Here is a 16140-nt window from a genome sequence, read left to right on the forward strand (position 1 = left end):
GCTGATTGAGCCTTGGCCCCCACGGCCTGTGACTTTGTCCCATTCAGGAGTGGGAGGCCACAATGTAATGCACAGCACCGCTATCCTGTCATGGCTAGACCGCGGCGAAAATACAGGCGGTGGAGAAACTAAGAAAAACGAAGAGAAGTCCTCTACATTGCCTGCCGTGTGAACAGACCCAAAGGGGTTTCAGCCCAAATCCTGGTCACTCAGGGCTGCAGTACGACTCCATTCTCTCCTATTGGGTGACATGGCCGTCTCTGGCTGTGTGAGGTGAGTGGCTTCATGTACAGCCCCATGACCAGATTCCCCTCATGTCTCGGCCTGTCACTCACCACTCTCTAGCTCTTCCTCTGCACTAGTGTTTATCACACGACGGCCCCACTCACGTCAGCAACATTCCATTATCACGTGCGGACGACTTTCACCCCGCCCTTTTTTTTTGGCCTCGAGTTACCAGGGAGACTAGAAGCTCGGTCATGTGATCGCCATGTTCTCGCGAGATTCCTCGTGTCCCGGATCTCAGTGTCTGGCAGGCACAAAGTGACAGCGCGGCTCAGTATGTGAGAGTGCGGGCAGAGAGTGCAGGGGACGGGGATGCTGCCGATGGCGCCGCGCTCTGGACACAGTCATGTAAGTCACCTCTGACTGGTCTTATATCTCTGAGGAGAAGTCTGTGTGTGGCTGCGGGGACTGCAGGGGAGATGAGGAGAGATGAGGGACCAATAGACTACAGACCGGGGCAATACACTGCTGAATAGCCAGACAGTACTTACCTAGTGCTGTCTATAGGACGGGGGACACCTCTGCTGTCTACTAGGCTGCCAGTGTACCAGGGTGGATCTATCTATCTATCTATCTATCTATCTATTGTAGTATCTATCTATCTATCTCCTATCTATCTATCTATCTATCTATCTATCTCCTATCTATCTATCTATCTATCTATCTATCTATCTATCTATCTATCTCCTATCTATCGTATCTATTTATCTCTTATCTATCTGTTGTATCTATATCTATCTATCTCCTATCTATCTATCTATCTATCTATCTATCTCCTATCTATCTATCTCCTATCTATCTATCTATCTATCTATCTATCTATCTATCTATCTCCTATCTATCTCCTATCTATCTATCTATCTATCTATCTCCTATCTATCGTATCTATTTATCTCTTATCTATCTGTTGTATCTATATCTATCTATCTCCTATCTATCTATCTATCTATCTATCTATCTATCTATCTATCTATCTATCTCTCTATCTATCTCCTATCTATCTATCTATCTATCTATCTATCTATCTATCTCTCTCCTATCTATCTATCTATCTATCTATCTATCTATCATCTATCTATCTATTGTAGTATCTATCTATCTATCTATCATCTATCTATCTATTGTATCTATCTCCTATCTATCTATCTCCTATCTATCTATTTCCTATCTATCTATTTATCTATCTAAAGGGGTTTTCCGCCTTTATCAATTAACGACCTGACCTTAGGATAGGTCATCAAGTAAAGATAACTGGGGTCCACCGGGGGGGGACCCTCATGGATCAGCTGTTTGAAGTGGTAGCATCACTCTTTGTGCAGCTTATTGGTGGGTGTCGGACCCCTACTCATCCTCAGTTGATGGCCTACCCTAAGGATAGTTAGTAAAGCCTGGAGAACCCTTTTATTGTATGTACTGGAATAGCGTTCCTCACTCATAGGGATGGTAACATGTAATAGTTACTGGTGCTGTCTGTATGACGCTTTCCTCGGAGGGGGATTCTGTGTGGGAAGAGCTTTATCTTGGATTCTTTATATAAGGTTTGGGACATTTCAGAAGGATTAATTAGGGGAACGAAGGGGGGGGGGGGACTGGTGCTGAGACCCCCACTGATCGCTAAAATAAAGGACATTATGTTATGAGCTTAGTTTTTCATCAGCCAGTGCTTGTGGGGACTGAAAGGGGGAGATTTATCAGGACTGCCGATTCCTACCCCAATCCTGACCCTCATTGCCCTGGAATAAGGTGCATCTAATTTCTTAGGAGTCTCTTAATACATTGGGCGCGTCTTCTACTTCTGCATTTTACAGTCTCAGGTCTAGGCCAGCTCTAGCTTCAGCTATAATTCATGCCAATCTCTGGTGTAAAGTATAATAGCTCTGCTGAGCCCTGAGTGGCCGGACATTATTCCCCCCTTTCTGTTAAGCAAGGGGATTTTTAGGTAGAACATGTAATTTTTTAAAAAAAAATTCTGTATTTTTTTGGAGTTTTTTTCTATGTTATTTCTAAACACAAAATTGATATATTGTAGTTCTTACAGTGACCACTAGAGCGTTCCCCTGTCGTGTTTCAGGTAGATCAGTTTTCATCAATGCTGTGCAGAGCGGGTGTTTTGGTAGAATCCTCTTATTGGGGAAGGAGGGGGTACAAGGGCAGAGGGCACCCCTGTGGTCCTACAAAGGGCTCTAGTTATACCGGGCCCTTACTAGTCATACCTTGTCCTGACTCCTGACTTGCACATGTAATCCCCATTCTTACAAAATAAATAGCCAAACCAAACAGTATTGTGGCAATTTTTATATATTTTTTTTTTATAAAGTTTGCCTCTCTTTATTAGCTACACCATACAGTACTGTTGGGTCCTCATTCGATGGTCCGGGGCTATGGGGAGACCTGCATCCACCCATAGACTAGTAGACAATGCTGCCTCCACCGGCCTCCCTGACCAACCTTGGTGGTTGCTTGAGTCCATTCAAAATTGGGTTGTAAAACACCCCAGTTCTTACTGATCGGTGTTTGTCCCACTGGTCAGATCTCAAGATACCCCCCCCCCCCCAATCCTGTGAATAGGGGTACTTCTTGTAGTTGTTCCTATAGTTGGGCCTCAGCGGTCTCTGGAGTTAGTCAGGATGGCGGAAGAGGACCAAGACCATCAGTGAAGCCCAGGGAAGGTGAAGATCACTGTTTGTTTACTTACCTCCCATGGACTTCTGATGGTTAATCTCTGTAGTCTGAAGAGATTATAGATTATAATAGCTGTTCTGGTTGGGACATGTTTAGTCTGAATATATAATATCCGATCCAAAATAACTGATGTGCACATAATCACATTGGTTTCGGTTATTTTTCGATTAATTACACAGACCTAGCCCTAACCCCTTCTTGTAATATCTGGGTGCAGCCCCCGTAATATTATATAGGCTCAATCCTCCCCATAATATCTAGGCACAGCCTCTTACAATAGGCCCAGTTTCCCCTCATATAATAGCTAGGCCGACAGCCTAAGACAGCCGGGGGTCCCTGAGAGCAATAGTCTCGGCCTAGGTTCACACGTGCGCCTCCACTAGGGGATTCAGTACCCCATTCCGCTGGGGCAAAATCCCAGCTGGCCTCATTCTAGTCTAAGGGGTCCATTGGTAACCACTTTTTTAAGTGGGTTAGGGTCTTCAAGCGGACCCCCCCGACCAAATGGAAACTCAAACGCAGGTGTGTATCTAACGTAAGCCTGTCCCGTTAAGGCTCTGTTCCCACGGAGTAACGTGCCGCTCATTCTGACACGTAAACACATGTCAGAGAAAGGCACTTCAATGGTTGCCGGCTCATGCGCGCTACACATTGAAATCAATGGGAGGCTTTGCAACCCCTTGATTTCAATGTGTAGCGCGCGTAATTCGGCACCCAGTGAAGTCAATGGGATCTGTTTTGAAGCACCGCGGTCTGACAAGTGTTTACGTGTCAGAATGAGCGGCGCGTTACTCCGTGGGAACGGAGCTTAAGTGTTGTCAGTGGAGTTTGGTCTTCTATAAAATGGCCACCACCATCGAGACGTATTTCTTCAAGGCAAACGCGTGATGTGAATACACATTGGTCTAGGTTAAACTGTATGATGTGAATGTGGGCCATGGTCCCTCTTCATTTCGGTTGCTCTTCAGGAGGCGCCTTCTTCCCTTTCTTATGTGTCATCCTTCTTTCTTGTCCGTCCTTGGCTCTTCCACACCCTTTCAGTTTATAGGATTGCTCCTTGTGATGGAGTTCCACACCCACCACGTTTTCCTTCTAATTTCCTCGTGGCTTTGGTCAGACAGGTTTATTACTTAGTGGATTTACTTTGCTCACCTTACATATTGTGCGGCTTCAGCTTCCCTGACTACATTACTAGATTATGTTATCAAGACGGAAGGATCTGTGCTGGAGACAGACCGGTGCTACTGGTAGACGCCACCACATCAGGAGCCAAAATCTGTTCTTCTGGGTTCTTTGACTTTGTAAGGAACATGTGCCTGGCTGTAGGGTGTAGATTATGGGGGCATCTCGTCTATATGACCCCGCACCAGTACAACCCGAGAATACTGTAGCCCAAACTTTCTGCAGCCGCCCCCTCTTATGTTCTATTCCCTTTCCAGCATTGTATGTTGTCTCGTAACCCCTTAAGATTGCAGATTAAAATTAGAGATCTAGTAAATGTTGCTAGCACTTGACCCTGATGCCTAATGTCCATGTTAACCCTTTACTAATGTGACTCATTTCATTCATGATTTGTAACAATTTTTATTTCAGTTTTGTTGCCTCCACAATGTAGCTGCAGCTCTGTCCACTGTATAGTGGTGTATCCGGGTAACTGTGTCTCCACTCCTGTTACGTGAATAGGAGCAGGGTGCACATGTTCCCCAGGAATAGCGGGGCTGTCTGAACAGCTGATCTGTGTGGGGTCCCGATGTTGGACCCCCACAGATCACATACTGATGACTGACTTAGAGCCTTTTTAGTAACTGCTCCATGTGAATAACGCACCAGAGCACTTGTGTGACCGCCCATCATTCACTTTTATGTGGCTGCTGGAGATTACCGCCATTCCCCCCGCCCTCGCCAGACGACCCCTTTGTGATTAGATTCAGATTTATAAGATTTCTGATCTCCATTTTTTTCCCATCACTGGCCCACAGGACCTCTGGGTTCCTATAGTTTGCAGTAAATATGTATTTTCCAGGGCTGCTGTTCATACAATAAGGACAAGGAAGGGCTGGCTTATTTATTCTGCTAAATACGGAAAATGTCCAAGCGCTGACTCCTCCAGGAAGCTCCTGCGGGGCGGGGGCTGCGCTATGTACTCTGCTAGCTCCGCATCTTGTTTGTATTCCTTCTATTTCTCGCTTCCTGTTGCACACTTTTTTTTTTTTTGGTAACATTGTTTATTCAGTCAGGATGAGTTTGCACTACTGTTATTTACTGTCCATTGCTCTTATCCCTCACAGGATGTAAGCTACGGACATTAATGCAGGCAAAGCCTCCTTCCGTCTGGTGTCCATCTGCGTTCAACCCCAAGTGAAAATATGACAGCAGATTTCTTTTATCATGTATTTTACTTTTCTAATTGTAGAAACGATCCTGGAGGACTTCTTATTTTGTTACAAATGTGAACAAATGTGACGGAAGGAAATGTCCTTATAGTCAATGGGAAGAGACCCAGAGGAGGGGGCTGATGTGTCTGTTACTCTACTACTATTCATTTTAAGGACACGTTGATCCCGGGTTGTTACACAGACTGTCAGATTGGAGTCGGGAAATTTTTTTTTCCCCTGAAATGGGGCCTCATGGGGGGTTTTTTTGCCTTCCCCTAGATCAACACTGTAGGGGATTGTAGGGTTATAGGTTGGACTTGATGGACTGATGTCTTCATCCAACCTCATCTACTATGTGACTATGTAATTAAGTGACTATGAAATGAATAATGATGATTTAGTTCCTCATCCTCAATGACAGAAATCTGGAGATCCTATAACCCTTGGCCTCGTAACAACGGCGCTCATTCATAACCTTTAGGTTTAGGGCTCTGATCCTTCCATGGGAATGTTCCTCTTCTATCATGTGTCGGGTAACGTGACCCGAGGGCAGGGTCCTAATGGGATGAAAAGGGAAGTTCTGTGGCCAATTCCACCCTGGTGCTGAATGTTTTCAGATTACTGGTAATTTACACTTTAGTAAATGTGTTTATTCTAGATAAGAGCTAAGCCGCTTTACAGCAAATTCTTCTAATAAGCGACCACAAACCTAGTTATTTCCCCCGCCGCCTCCCTGGCCACAAGCCACAGTCCTTGACGTAGATGATCTTTTCACATTCTGTGTATAAGTGTGACATGTAAGGTACTCGGAGCCGCACCGGCCGCCATAGTGAAATCCCGGAGTGTCGTCTCATAATGGTTAACTGAGACAGGGAACGGATCCTGGGAAATAAACTCTTTGTGTTGCAAATTCCTGTAACATTTCACAGTTCATTTACTCCTGTACAAGGTGTGTTATTTGTGTAAGGATCGCCTGTCACTTGCACAGCTCAGACCATCGGACAACTGGCACAACCATAGCAATTCCTGGAGAGAAGGGAATACTTTGCAAACAAATCCTTTCTTGGCTTGCCAGCTTCAGCAAGTATTCCCGCCATCTAGTTCAGGCAGTTCTGTATGGTAGCGAGTGACTGTAGTATTGGAGTAGATGGAGGGTATTTGTTGCCTGTTACAATGCACGGGTGTGAACAGGAACAAAATAATAGGAAAGATTGTTTGCAGGTTTGCTTTGCAAGGGTGTTTGTGAAGGTGCACAGAGCCTATGTGCATGTCCTGCTCAGGGTCCTCGGGAGTGAGGAGTAGATACTGAGGACATCCATTGCTCTGGAAGACTTGTCCTGAATTGTACGGATATCCCACTGACTAATACTAAAGTATAAGGGTAAGTTCACACACGTTTTTTTGGTTAGTATTTTGAGGCCGTATCTGCCTCAAAATCCTGACCGAAAAAATGAAATCAATGGGAGCCGGAAAAAAGAAGTGAGATGCTCATTCTTCAGGCCGATTCGCCTCGCGATTCCACCTGAAGACCCTCCCTCCTCCTGACTAGGACCATTCATTTGGGCCTAATCCAGAGCGGAGTATGCGGCTGGGTACTGGTGCACCGCATCAGCGTCCAGTCACACCTACCCATATTTTGGTCCGGAACCTGAATCGGCCTCTGCCTCAGGTTCTGGACCAGAAAACCCTGTGTGTACTTACCCTTAAGCTACTTCTGTCCTTAGGTAGTACTCACTTGGTTAAGAGTCCGTTTACATGTGTGCCATGTGTTCATTTGGTCATAAATCGTTGAACAAAAAAGTCACGCAAACCTACTTTTTTTGTCCGGCAATATCAGTAAAACACCAAATGGTTCCCATTATAGTCCCGCGGGATCTGCTTGTGTTTGTCATTTTCCCGATCTGTTGTCATTCATCAAAAGAAGAGATAGGACAGCGCAGAGGTGAGCGTTATGTCATCAGAAAGCATAGAGAAGACCCATCACTTCATACAGAAGTTCTACCTAATGCCTTGGGGTAAAAAGCGTGACTCTACTTATGGATGGACAATAATGATCTGGACACGGAGTTACAGATGAGAGATAAGCAATGTACGTAGCCGCCTGCACAGAATCAGATTAGCCTTCTGTCCCAGCGTTGCTGGAGGGGATTGGTGACATCAGGGCACCTCAATCAGGATCAATGCTGAGAATCCGCACATGGCGCGGTTGTGTCTCAGATTTGTGGTCTGTTATATTATTGTATATTACTGCACTTGTATACATTTCAGTTCTCGATGGTAATGTCGTAGTATTTTCTACTTTCCACATTCCTCTTATTTATTCTTTTTCCTTTATTTTAGTGATAAATCCCGGATGGCGATGGAGTCCAGGGCTCTGCGGACTGTCATCCCTGTGGAGGGGATGACCTGTAACTCCTGCGTCCAGACCATCGAGCAAAGGATTGGCAGTCTCAATGGCGTTCACAGTATTCAAGTGAGTATTTTAAGTTTATATCAGTAGCCTATGCAGTTCCATAACTTTCTTATTGTGCCATGGCCGTGCTGTCTCTGTGCCGGATAACTTATTGGCTCGGCATTGTTATTTCTCTTCTTGTAGAGTCACTGGAGATCTGATATGATGGGATTATTCTAAGGGAAGTGTCAGGTCTAAAGCCCTTCCTAAACCAAACTGTTTGTTTTTATACCGTGTTAGCCAGTAGGTATGAAATATAAAAAACAAAAAACTTGATAGTCTTCAGTAGGTGATACCTTTTTAATGGCTAACTCATAATGATGACAGAATATAACGTTTCAAAGCTCTCAGCTAATAACACTTTCTAAAGGCTGCATATTTATGTACAGAGACGGATTTATGAGTACAGGTAACATGACCCTATTTAACACTCTGGAGAATGGAATGAATGCATCACATGGGTTCATGTCATTCTATACAAATCACTTAACTAAGACAGCCATAAAGATAAAGAACCTGGGAACTGTGAATTGTTTATATTTACAGTGCCTACAAGTAGTATTCAACCCCCTGCCGATTTAGCAGGTTTGATAAGATGCAAATAAGTTAGAGCCTTCAAACAAGAGCAGGATTTAGTAACAGATGCATAAATCTTACAAACCAAAAAGTTATGTTGCTCAGTTAAATTTTAATAAATTTTAAACATAAAAGTGTGGGTCAATTATTATTCAGCCCCTAGGTTTAATATTTTGTGGAATAACCCTTGTTTGCAATTCCAGCTAATAATCATCTTTTATAAGACCTGATCAGGCCGGCACAGGTCTCTGGAGTTATCTTGGCCCACTCCTCCATGCAGATCTTCTCCAAGTTATCTAGGTTCTTTGGGTGTCTCATGTGGACTTTAATCATGAGCTTCTTCCACAAGTTTTCAATTGGGTTAAGGTCAGGAGACTGACTAGGCCACTGCAACACCTTGATTTTTTTCCCTCTTGAACCAGGCCTTGGTTTTCTTGGCTGTGTGCTTTGGGTCGTTGTCTTGTTGGAAGATGAAATGACGACCCATCTTAAGATCCTTGATGGAGGAGCGGAGGTTCTTGGCCAAAATCTCCAGGTAGGCCGTGCTATCCATCTTCCCATGGATGCGGACCAGATGGCCAGGCCCCTTGACTGAGAAGCAGCCCCACAGCATGATGCTGCCACCACCATGCTTGACTGTAGGGATGGTATTCTTGGGGTCGTATGCAGTGCCATCCAGTCTCCAAACGTCACGTGCATGGTTGGCACCAAAGATCTCGATCTTGGTCTCATCAGACCAGAGAACCTTGAACCAGTCTGTCTCAGAGTCCTCCAAGTGATCATGAGCAAACTGTAGACGAGCCTTGACATGACGCTTTGATAGTAAAGGTACCTTACGGGCTCGTCTGGAACGGAGACCATTGCGGTGGAGTACGTTACTTATGGTATTGACTGAAACCAATGTCCCCACTGCCATGAGATCTTCCCGGAGCTCCTTCCTTGTTGTCCTTGGGTTAGCCTTGACTCTTCGGACAAGCCTGGCCTCGGCACGGGAGGAAACTTTCAAAGGCTGTCCAGGCCGTGGAAGGCTAACAGTAGTTCCATAAGCCTTCCACTTCCGGATGATGCTCCCAACAGTGGAGACAGGTAGGCCCAACTCCTTGGAAAGGGTTTTGTACCCCTTGCCAGCCTTGTGACCCTCCACCATCTTGTCTCTGATGGCCTTGGAATGCTCCTTTGTCTTTCCCATGTTGACCATGTATGAGTGCTGTTCACAAGTTTGGGGAGGGTCTTAAATAGTCAGAAAAGGCTGGAAAAAGAGATAATTCATCCAAACATGTGAAGCTCATTGTTCTTTGTGCCTGAACTACTTCTTAATACTTTAGGGGAACCAAACAGAATTCTGGTGGTTTGAGGGGTTGAATAATAAATGACCCTCTGAATAAACTTTTCACAATTTTTAAAAAAATTAAGCAAAGAAATAACATTCTTTTTTGCTGCAGAGCATTTCACACTTCCAGGCTGATCTACAGTCCAAATGTCACAATGCCAAGTTACTTCAGAATGTGTAAACCTGCTAAATCTGCAGGGGGTTGAATACTACTTGTAGGCACTGTATATGTATATAGTAATAAGCCTCTCTCCCCCCCCCTCCTGAAATCCTATCCCTATGTGTCCAGTTGTACATAAATATGCAGCCTTCAGAAAGTGTTTTTAGATATATCTGAAGAAGAAGCCTAGAAGCTTCGAAACGTTATATTCTTCCTAAACCAATAAGAGTGCCATATGGGGAACTTGTGGCCACAAACTCCTGAAGCAATTCTGAGATATTCATCTTTTTAAAGAATTATAAATCCGCCTGCAAGTGCACAGAGGACATGTCGAAATTGCCAGATTTGCTGATAAGTGTTCTGGCTTTCCCCTGGAATTGCTGACTGATGTCACTCCTTTTCCCCCAATTGACATTTTTAGTTTCTTTATGTGTCATGTCTGACTACAGACAATTTAGACTAACCCAGGGCAACACGGTGGCTCAGTGGCTAGCACTGTAGCCTTGCAGAGTCCTGGGTTCGAATCCCTCCAGGAACAACATCTGCAAGGAGTTTGTATGTTCCCCCCGTGTTTGTGTGGATCTCCTCCCATTCTACAAAGACATACTTGATAGGAAAGAAATGTACATTGTGATCCCTATATGGGGCGCACAATCTACATGGGAAAAACAAAGTAGACTATTCCCCCCCACCCTCTCCATATCCATAAAAAGATGATAATGTTGTGGTTCCTTTTAGTATCCCCTCCCCCCCACGAGGCACTCTTATTGGTTTGGAAACATCTTGGACCTGTCAGTTTTCCTGGATATTGAAGACTTATCCTTAGGATGGGTCATTAATATAAGATCAGTCGGGGTCCGACACTCTCATCGCTTATATATTTGGGAGTGGTTGCAGCCTTCAGATTCTGTACTTGGTTTTGCAGCTCAACATCATTCACTTGAATGGGACTGAGCTGCACACAGACCATGCAATGAATGGATGAATGAATGATGTAACATCCAGGGCTTTGAAGCAGACCTGTACTCACTGGAGCGCTGTTGCTATTCTCTTTAGCTGACCTTTGGGAGTCTTGGTGTCAGACCCCCATGATCATCTATCCCAAGGATGGGTCCTCTTTATTTAAATCCTAAAAAACCTCTTTCAGCCTAAGGCCTTACATAGCAAAATGCAGCAAAGAAACGTGGAAAAAACCTGGTGGAAACCCATCACAGACTGTCTATAACTATACCGTAGGTGTAATTGACAAGCATTTTGAAAGCACAGCTGTGGATATTATTTTCTGCAATGTTTGGATGGGGTTAGATTCAATGCTATCGACTTTGCAGGTAATGTAAAATGCAGTGAGTTTTCTCAACACGGGGGTTCGGCCTCCATCTAACACTTTTGTCTTGAGATGTTACTCGATTTCCTACACAGCACCCTCTACTGGGGGGTCCTCCAGTGCTCAGGTGAGATCCAACACCTTACCTTGCTGAGCTACTGATCTGACCAAGGTTCTTCTTTTTGGCCCATTATAACGATCTGACACCCGGCTGCTCCCAAACACGTCAGATTATCAGAATTTTACTGCATTTGCACATTGGAGCAGATTTATTAAAATGGTTTTAGCTACCTATAGCAGCCAATCACAGTGCAGCTTATATAGATAAATGAAAGCTGAGCTGTGATTGGCTACTATGGGCAAGTAATGACCGTTTTGCGCTTAATAAGTCTGCCCCGTTATTTTTATGAATTCACAATGTTCTCACATATGGCAAACTGGAATAAAAATTGTGCCGTTCCGTTCGGCATCATTTCTAATAGTCTGATATTGAGTAGATTAGAGGTTAAGTGGAATATTCCATTATTGTATTCGTAATAAAAACTTCTGGTATTTACATAAGGGTAGACGACCGCTAATCTGTTATGTACACACAGGAATACGCATCTGGTACTGCTTATAAAACAGTCATTAAACTTATTTATACAGGCTGTAACCTGCTGGCCGCCTGCCAGGGTCACTGAGTGAATGAGAATTGGGGATGTTCTGCAGTGTATACCTCAGGCCCGGTTCACATCTGCGTTCGGTATTCCGCATGGGGACCCCCTGAACAGAATACCGAACACATTGACAAGCGGTGAGCAATGAAAGCACACGGACCCCATAGACTATAATGGGGTCCGTGTGTTTTCTGCACAGTGTCCGTATAAGTCATGCGGAGAGGAAAGTAGTTCATGAAGTGTTTTTCTCTCAGCATGCTTCATGCGGACACCACACAGACCCCATTATAGTCTACGGGGTCCGTGTGCTTTCATTGCTCACCGCTTGTCAATACGTTCGGTATTCCATTCGGGATATCCCCAAGCGGACTCCCCAAATGGAATACTGAAGGCAGACATGAACCAGGCCTTACTGATAGCGTATAGGCCGGGGAGAGGACGGTTAGGTACTATCCTAATTAGTAATTCTTCTATATACAGTGAGACCTCTCCAGCAGACCTCCCCCTTACCCTCACCACATTTTCCATATTAGCCACCATCTTTGAGAAGACCACCCCATAAGTTATAGATCTGTGAGGGTCTCATCTGACTTGCTTGATTTTTGTTTTCTCATATTCTTTCCGAAAGGGTCTGGTAATAACTTATAACCCGGGGGTAGGATCTGTGTTCTCCTCCACCGGACTGGAAAAAACAAAACCCTCTTCTGGGATCCATTCCCATTATAGAAAAAAGAATGGCTAAATAACACCAGACATTCAGTACAATTGAGGAATGGCTGACAGAAGAGGGAATTGGGGGACATTTCCTTGTGTGTGGGGTGCAGCTCTGCTTCGGTGGAGAATGTATTCGAGGTAACGCTGCACATCGTCCGTGTCCGTGCGCTGATAACATGACGCCTGTTGTGCAGCACATACACATTGTAGCCGCTGCTTGCCCTTGTTATTGCAGGGCTCTGATTTGCTTTTAATTGAATCCACATTGCTCACATCAGCTTCCTGGTAATTTCGGCACGCCATTCCCTGCAGGGCATATCCCAGACGGATGTCCTAGGCAGTAGCGAACAGCTAAAGATTCAATTTGCGTTAACAAGGAATTGAATGTTCTCATTGTCCAGGTTATTCTTATTATGCCCGGTGGCGATGCGTCTCTAGCTTGCGCGTGTAGATTATTATTGCAGATTTTCTTTTTCTTTCCACCTTTATCTTCTGCTCTACAAACAATAAGAATTCTTCCAAAATGTTCATACTATTGCGGCATAGCTTGAGGCTCCTGGCCCCTTGTAAGATTTACAATGGACCCCTCTTTATCCCCAGACGCTTGAAATGGCTTCCACTCTTTGCAAAGACTTTCTACAAGGAGAGTCTGGGTGGGGATTTTTGCCCATTCATCCAGAACAGACAATGATGTTGTACAAGGGAACCTGGCGTGCAATCTCCATTCTAGTTCATTGTCAGGGCCCGGACCAGTCAAGTTCTTCTTTCCTCCAACCATAACTTTATGGCTATTGCTATGTGCACTGGGCGCTGTTATTCTGGAACGGGAAAGGGCATTCCCCAAACAGTTGCTACAAAGATAGAAGCATACATTTTCCTAAAACATCTTGGCATGCTGAAGCTTTAAGATTTCCCTTCACTGATACTAAGGAGCCTAGGTCAACCCCTGAAAAACATTCCCCTAGCATTCCCCTCCTCCACCCAACTGTATAGCTGCACAATGCCATCAGACAGATCACATTCTCCGGACATGTGCCGAACCCAGTCTTGTGGATTAGACTGTCAGCAGAGTCTTGGTGATGCCCAGTAACGCTAGTTCATCTCCACTTTCTGGGGACTGATGTAGCGCTGTGCTCCGAGCCATGAGCACTGCCATGTATTTTCAGTAACATTTCTCCTGCCCAGAGACTTCCATTAAGCCCCTTTTTCTTATAATCCACCCCCACATGTTGAGCAAGTTGATCCATTTTAGCCCATACTAGATGCGTTACGTGTATGCGGTACAATTTTCCTGCTGACAGACTCCTTGTTAGGACGGGCTCACACCTGCACCCGGTCTCTGCTTTCGGGTTTCTGTCTTCTGCTGAGAGAGATTGGACAAGAGACAGAAACCTGGGAAAGACAACAGACTGTGAATGGGTTTGCAAAGTGAGCGCCCATGAACGTCTTCCGCCTCTCCACAGCGAAACTGTTTTTTTTTAACCGGTCACAGAGTTGGCCTGGCAGGACTCTGTGTCTGGTTAAAAAGAAATGTTTGGCCGCGGAGAGTCAGAAGACGTTCATGGGCGCTCACTATGCGAATCCATTCAAGTGAATTGGTTTGAAAACTGACCGCCGGGTTCCGTCTCCTGTCCAGTTTCTCTCGGAAGAAGACGGAAACCCAAAAGCGGAGACCGGGCGCAGGTGTGAACCCGCCCTAACTAAACTATCGGACAGTATTTGTGCCATTAATAAATGTTGTAGTATATTTTACTAACAGATTTTGGCTCCTTTGTGTGAAATCCTTCATTTCATTTCTCTCTATTGTGAGCTGTCCCCTGCGTCTCACTGTGTGTGGAATACCAGATTGTGTGTAATCCAGATATCTAATATGATCCTAAATCTCCCATTCCAGACTGTGTTTTCAGACGGTGATATCTCTGGAAACTGCATCTCTTCTTGAATCTCCTCTTTCATATGACACCCAAATCCCGTTTCTATGTTGTATAATATCCCATCTATAACCATTTGAAGTGACCCTCCCCCACCCTCATTTGTTCCCTTCATTATACGCAAACCTGTACGCCATACACAGTGAGATCTCTTAATAGAGAAGGGAAAGAATTCGGAAATTCACAGGATTTCACAGAAAGGAGCCAAAATGTATCAATAAGGTGTATTAAAGAATGTATGAATGGCGCAGATACTGCCGGAAACCCAAACGTTGTCTGAAGATTTAGCTATGCTGTAAGTAGAGGCATCTGATCTAAACTCTGTATTTCGCTGCACAGAACGGACACGAGGTTTGGAGCTTTGTCTAATAAAACATATTAACACATTAAATACAGAATTATGGACCTGGTGTAAAAAAAACACCCTGAAATGATAGGTGCATATTGAATACATGTGACAAAACCGGTTGTGTGTGCTGCTGACTTCCAGATTTTTGGCTGGCCCAGTTGTTCCTGTGTTTTGTTTGGCTACTAGATGTCATATCTGTTTGCATTTCAGGTATCGCTGGAGGGGAAAAATGCAGCAATTCTGTATGACCCCGCGCTACAGACGTCAGATACTCTGCAGGAAGCTATTGAGGATATGGGATTTGAGAGTGCACCTGCAGACAGAAGCCCTGAGTCCGTACCTACCGAGAGCACCCTTCTCTACACCTCACCGGAGCAGTCTATGGAGAGTCTATGCAGTGACCTCCTAAGGCTGAGAGGGGTCCTAGATGCGAGGAGTCTTCCCGATGGAGGAGCGCTCAGTGTGACCTTCATACCCTCAGCCCTGAATACTGACCGTATAATACAGAAGTTTCCAGGACTCCGTTTAGAAGCAGCAGACACCAATAAGATGTCTTCAGCTTCTCAGGACAGTCAGACTGGAGATGTCTTAGTGAAAATGAAGGTGGAAGGGATGACCTGCCATTCCTGTACCAGCACTATAGAAGGCAAGATCGGGAAACTCAAAGGAGTTCTGCGAATCAAAGGTAATAAGCTGTGCCGGTTATGTCTATTGATGTAGTAACATTATTTGCTAACTTCATTATGGCCTATGGTTATATTTCCTCACCTTGCTGTCATGTGTATACAATACTGCGGTGTTTTGTCCGTATGACTTGTACAGTATAAGGTTCGCACTTCAGATACATTTTGCAGCATGGCCGCACACACTGTAACTTGTGCAGGACTTGGAGAATTTCTCAATCCGTCTTCATATTATTCTTACAATGTGGTGACTTATTTTGCACGACAGCGGCCGTCGCTGGATTTTGTATCTTTAGTTATTTTCCATTGTACACACCAGCCAGGTAAGTATTACTTCTGGGTATAGGGATCAGGTTGCAGTGGTTTATTCTCTATGAGCTCAGGATAGTCTTAGATGTATCGGAGGTTCACTGGCAATTGTTTCTGCTCAGAAAAGCCTGAAAAATGAAGCCGATGGAAGTGATTTACTTGTATACAGATTACAAAGAGCGCAGCCATATAATAAAGGGGCAGTAACGCTGCTCTCAGAACCCCTCATTGTGGAGTATTGTTGGGGTCCGCTAGATATTACAGATGGAGAAGGTTGTCTGATGGGGAGACTCCTTTATACATTTCCATAG

General features: G+C 44.7%; 1 protein-coding gene across 1 annotated transcript in view; it reads left to right on the top strand.

Annotated features, from left to right (window-relative positions):
• Positions 1 to 565: 565 nt before the first annotated feature.
• The window catches only part of ATP7A (ATPase copper transporting alpha), a 39725-nt gene continuing 24150 nt past the window's right edge, over positions 566 to 16140 (top strand). The window contains exons 1-3 of the mRNA XM_075259525.1: positions 566 to 633; positions 7683 to 7815; positions 15048 to 15522. Coding sequence (XP_075115626.1) covers positions 7696 to 7815; positions 15048 to 15522 — 595 coding nt within the window. The 5' untranslated portion in view covers positions 566 to 633; positions 7683 to 7695. The remainder of the gene's footprint in view (positions 634 to 7682; positions 7816 to 15047; positions 15523 to 16140) is intronic.

Source organism: Leptodactylus fuscus, chromosome 11, assembly GCF_031893055.1.
Source record: "Leptodactylus fuscus isolate aLepFus1 chromosome 11, aLepFus1.hap2, whole genome shotgun sequence".
NCBI classification, from domain to species: Eukaryota; Metazoa; Chordata; class Amphibia; order Anura; family Leptodactylidae; genus Leptodactylus; species Leptodactylus fuscus.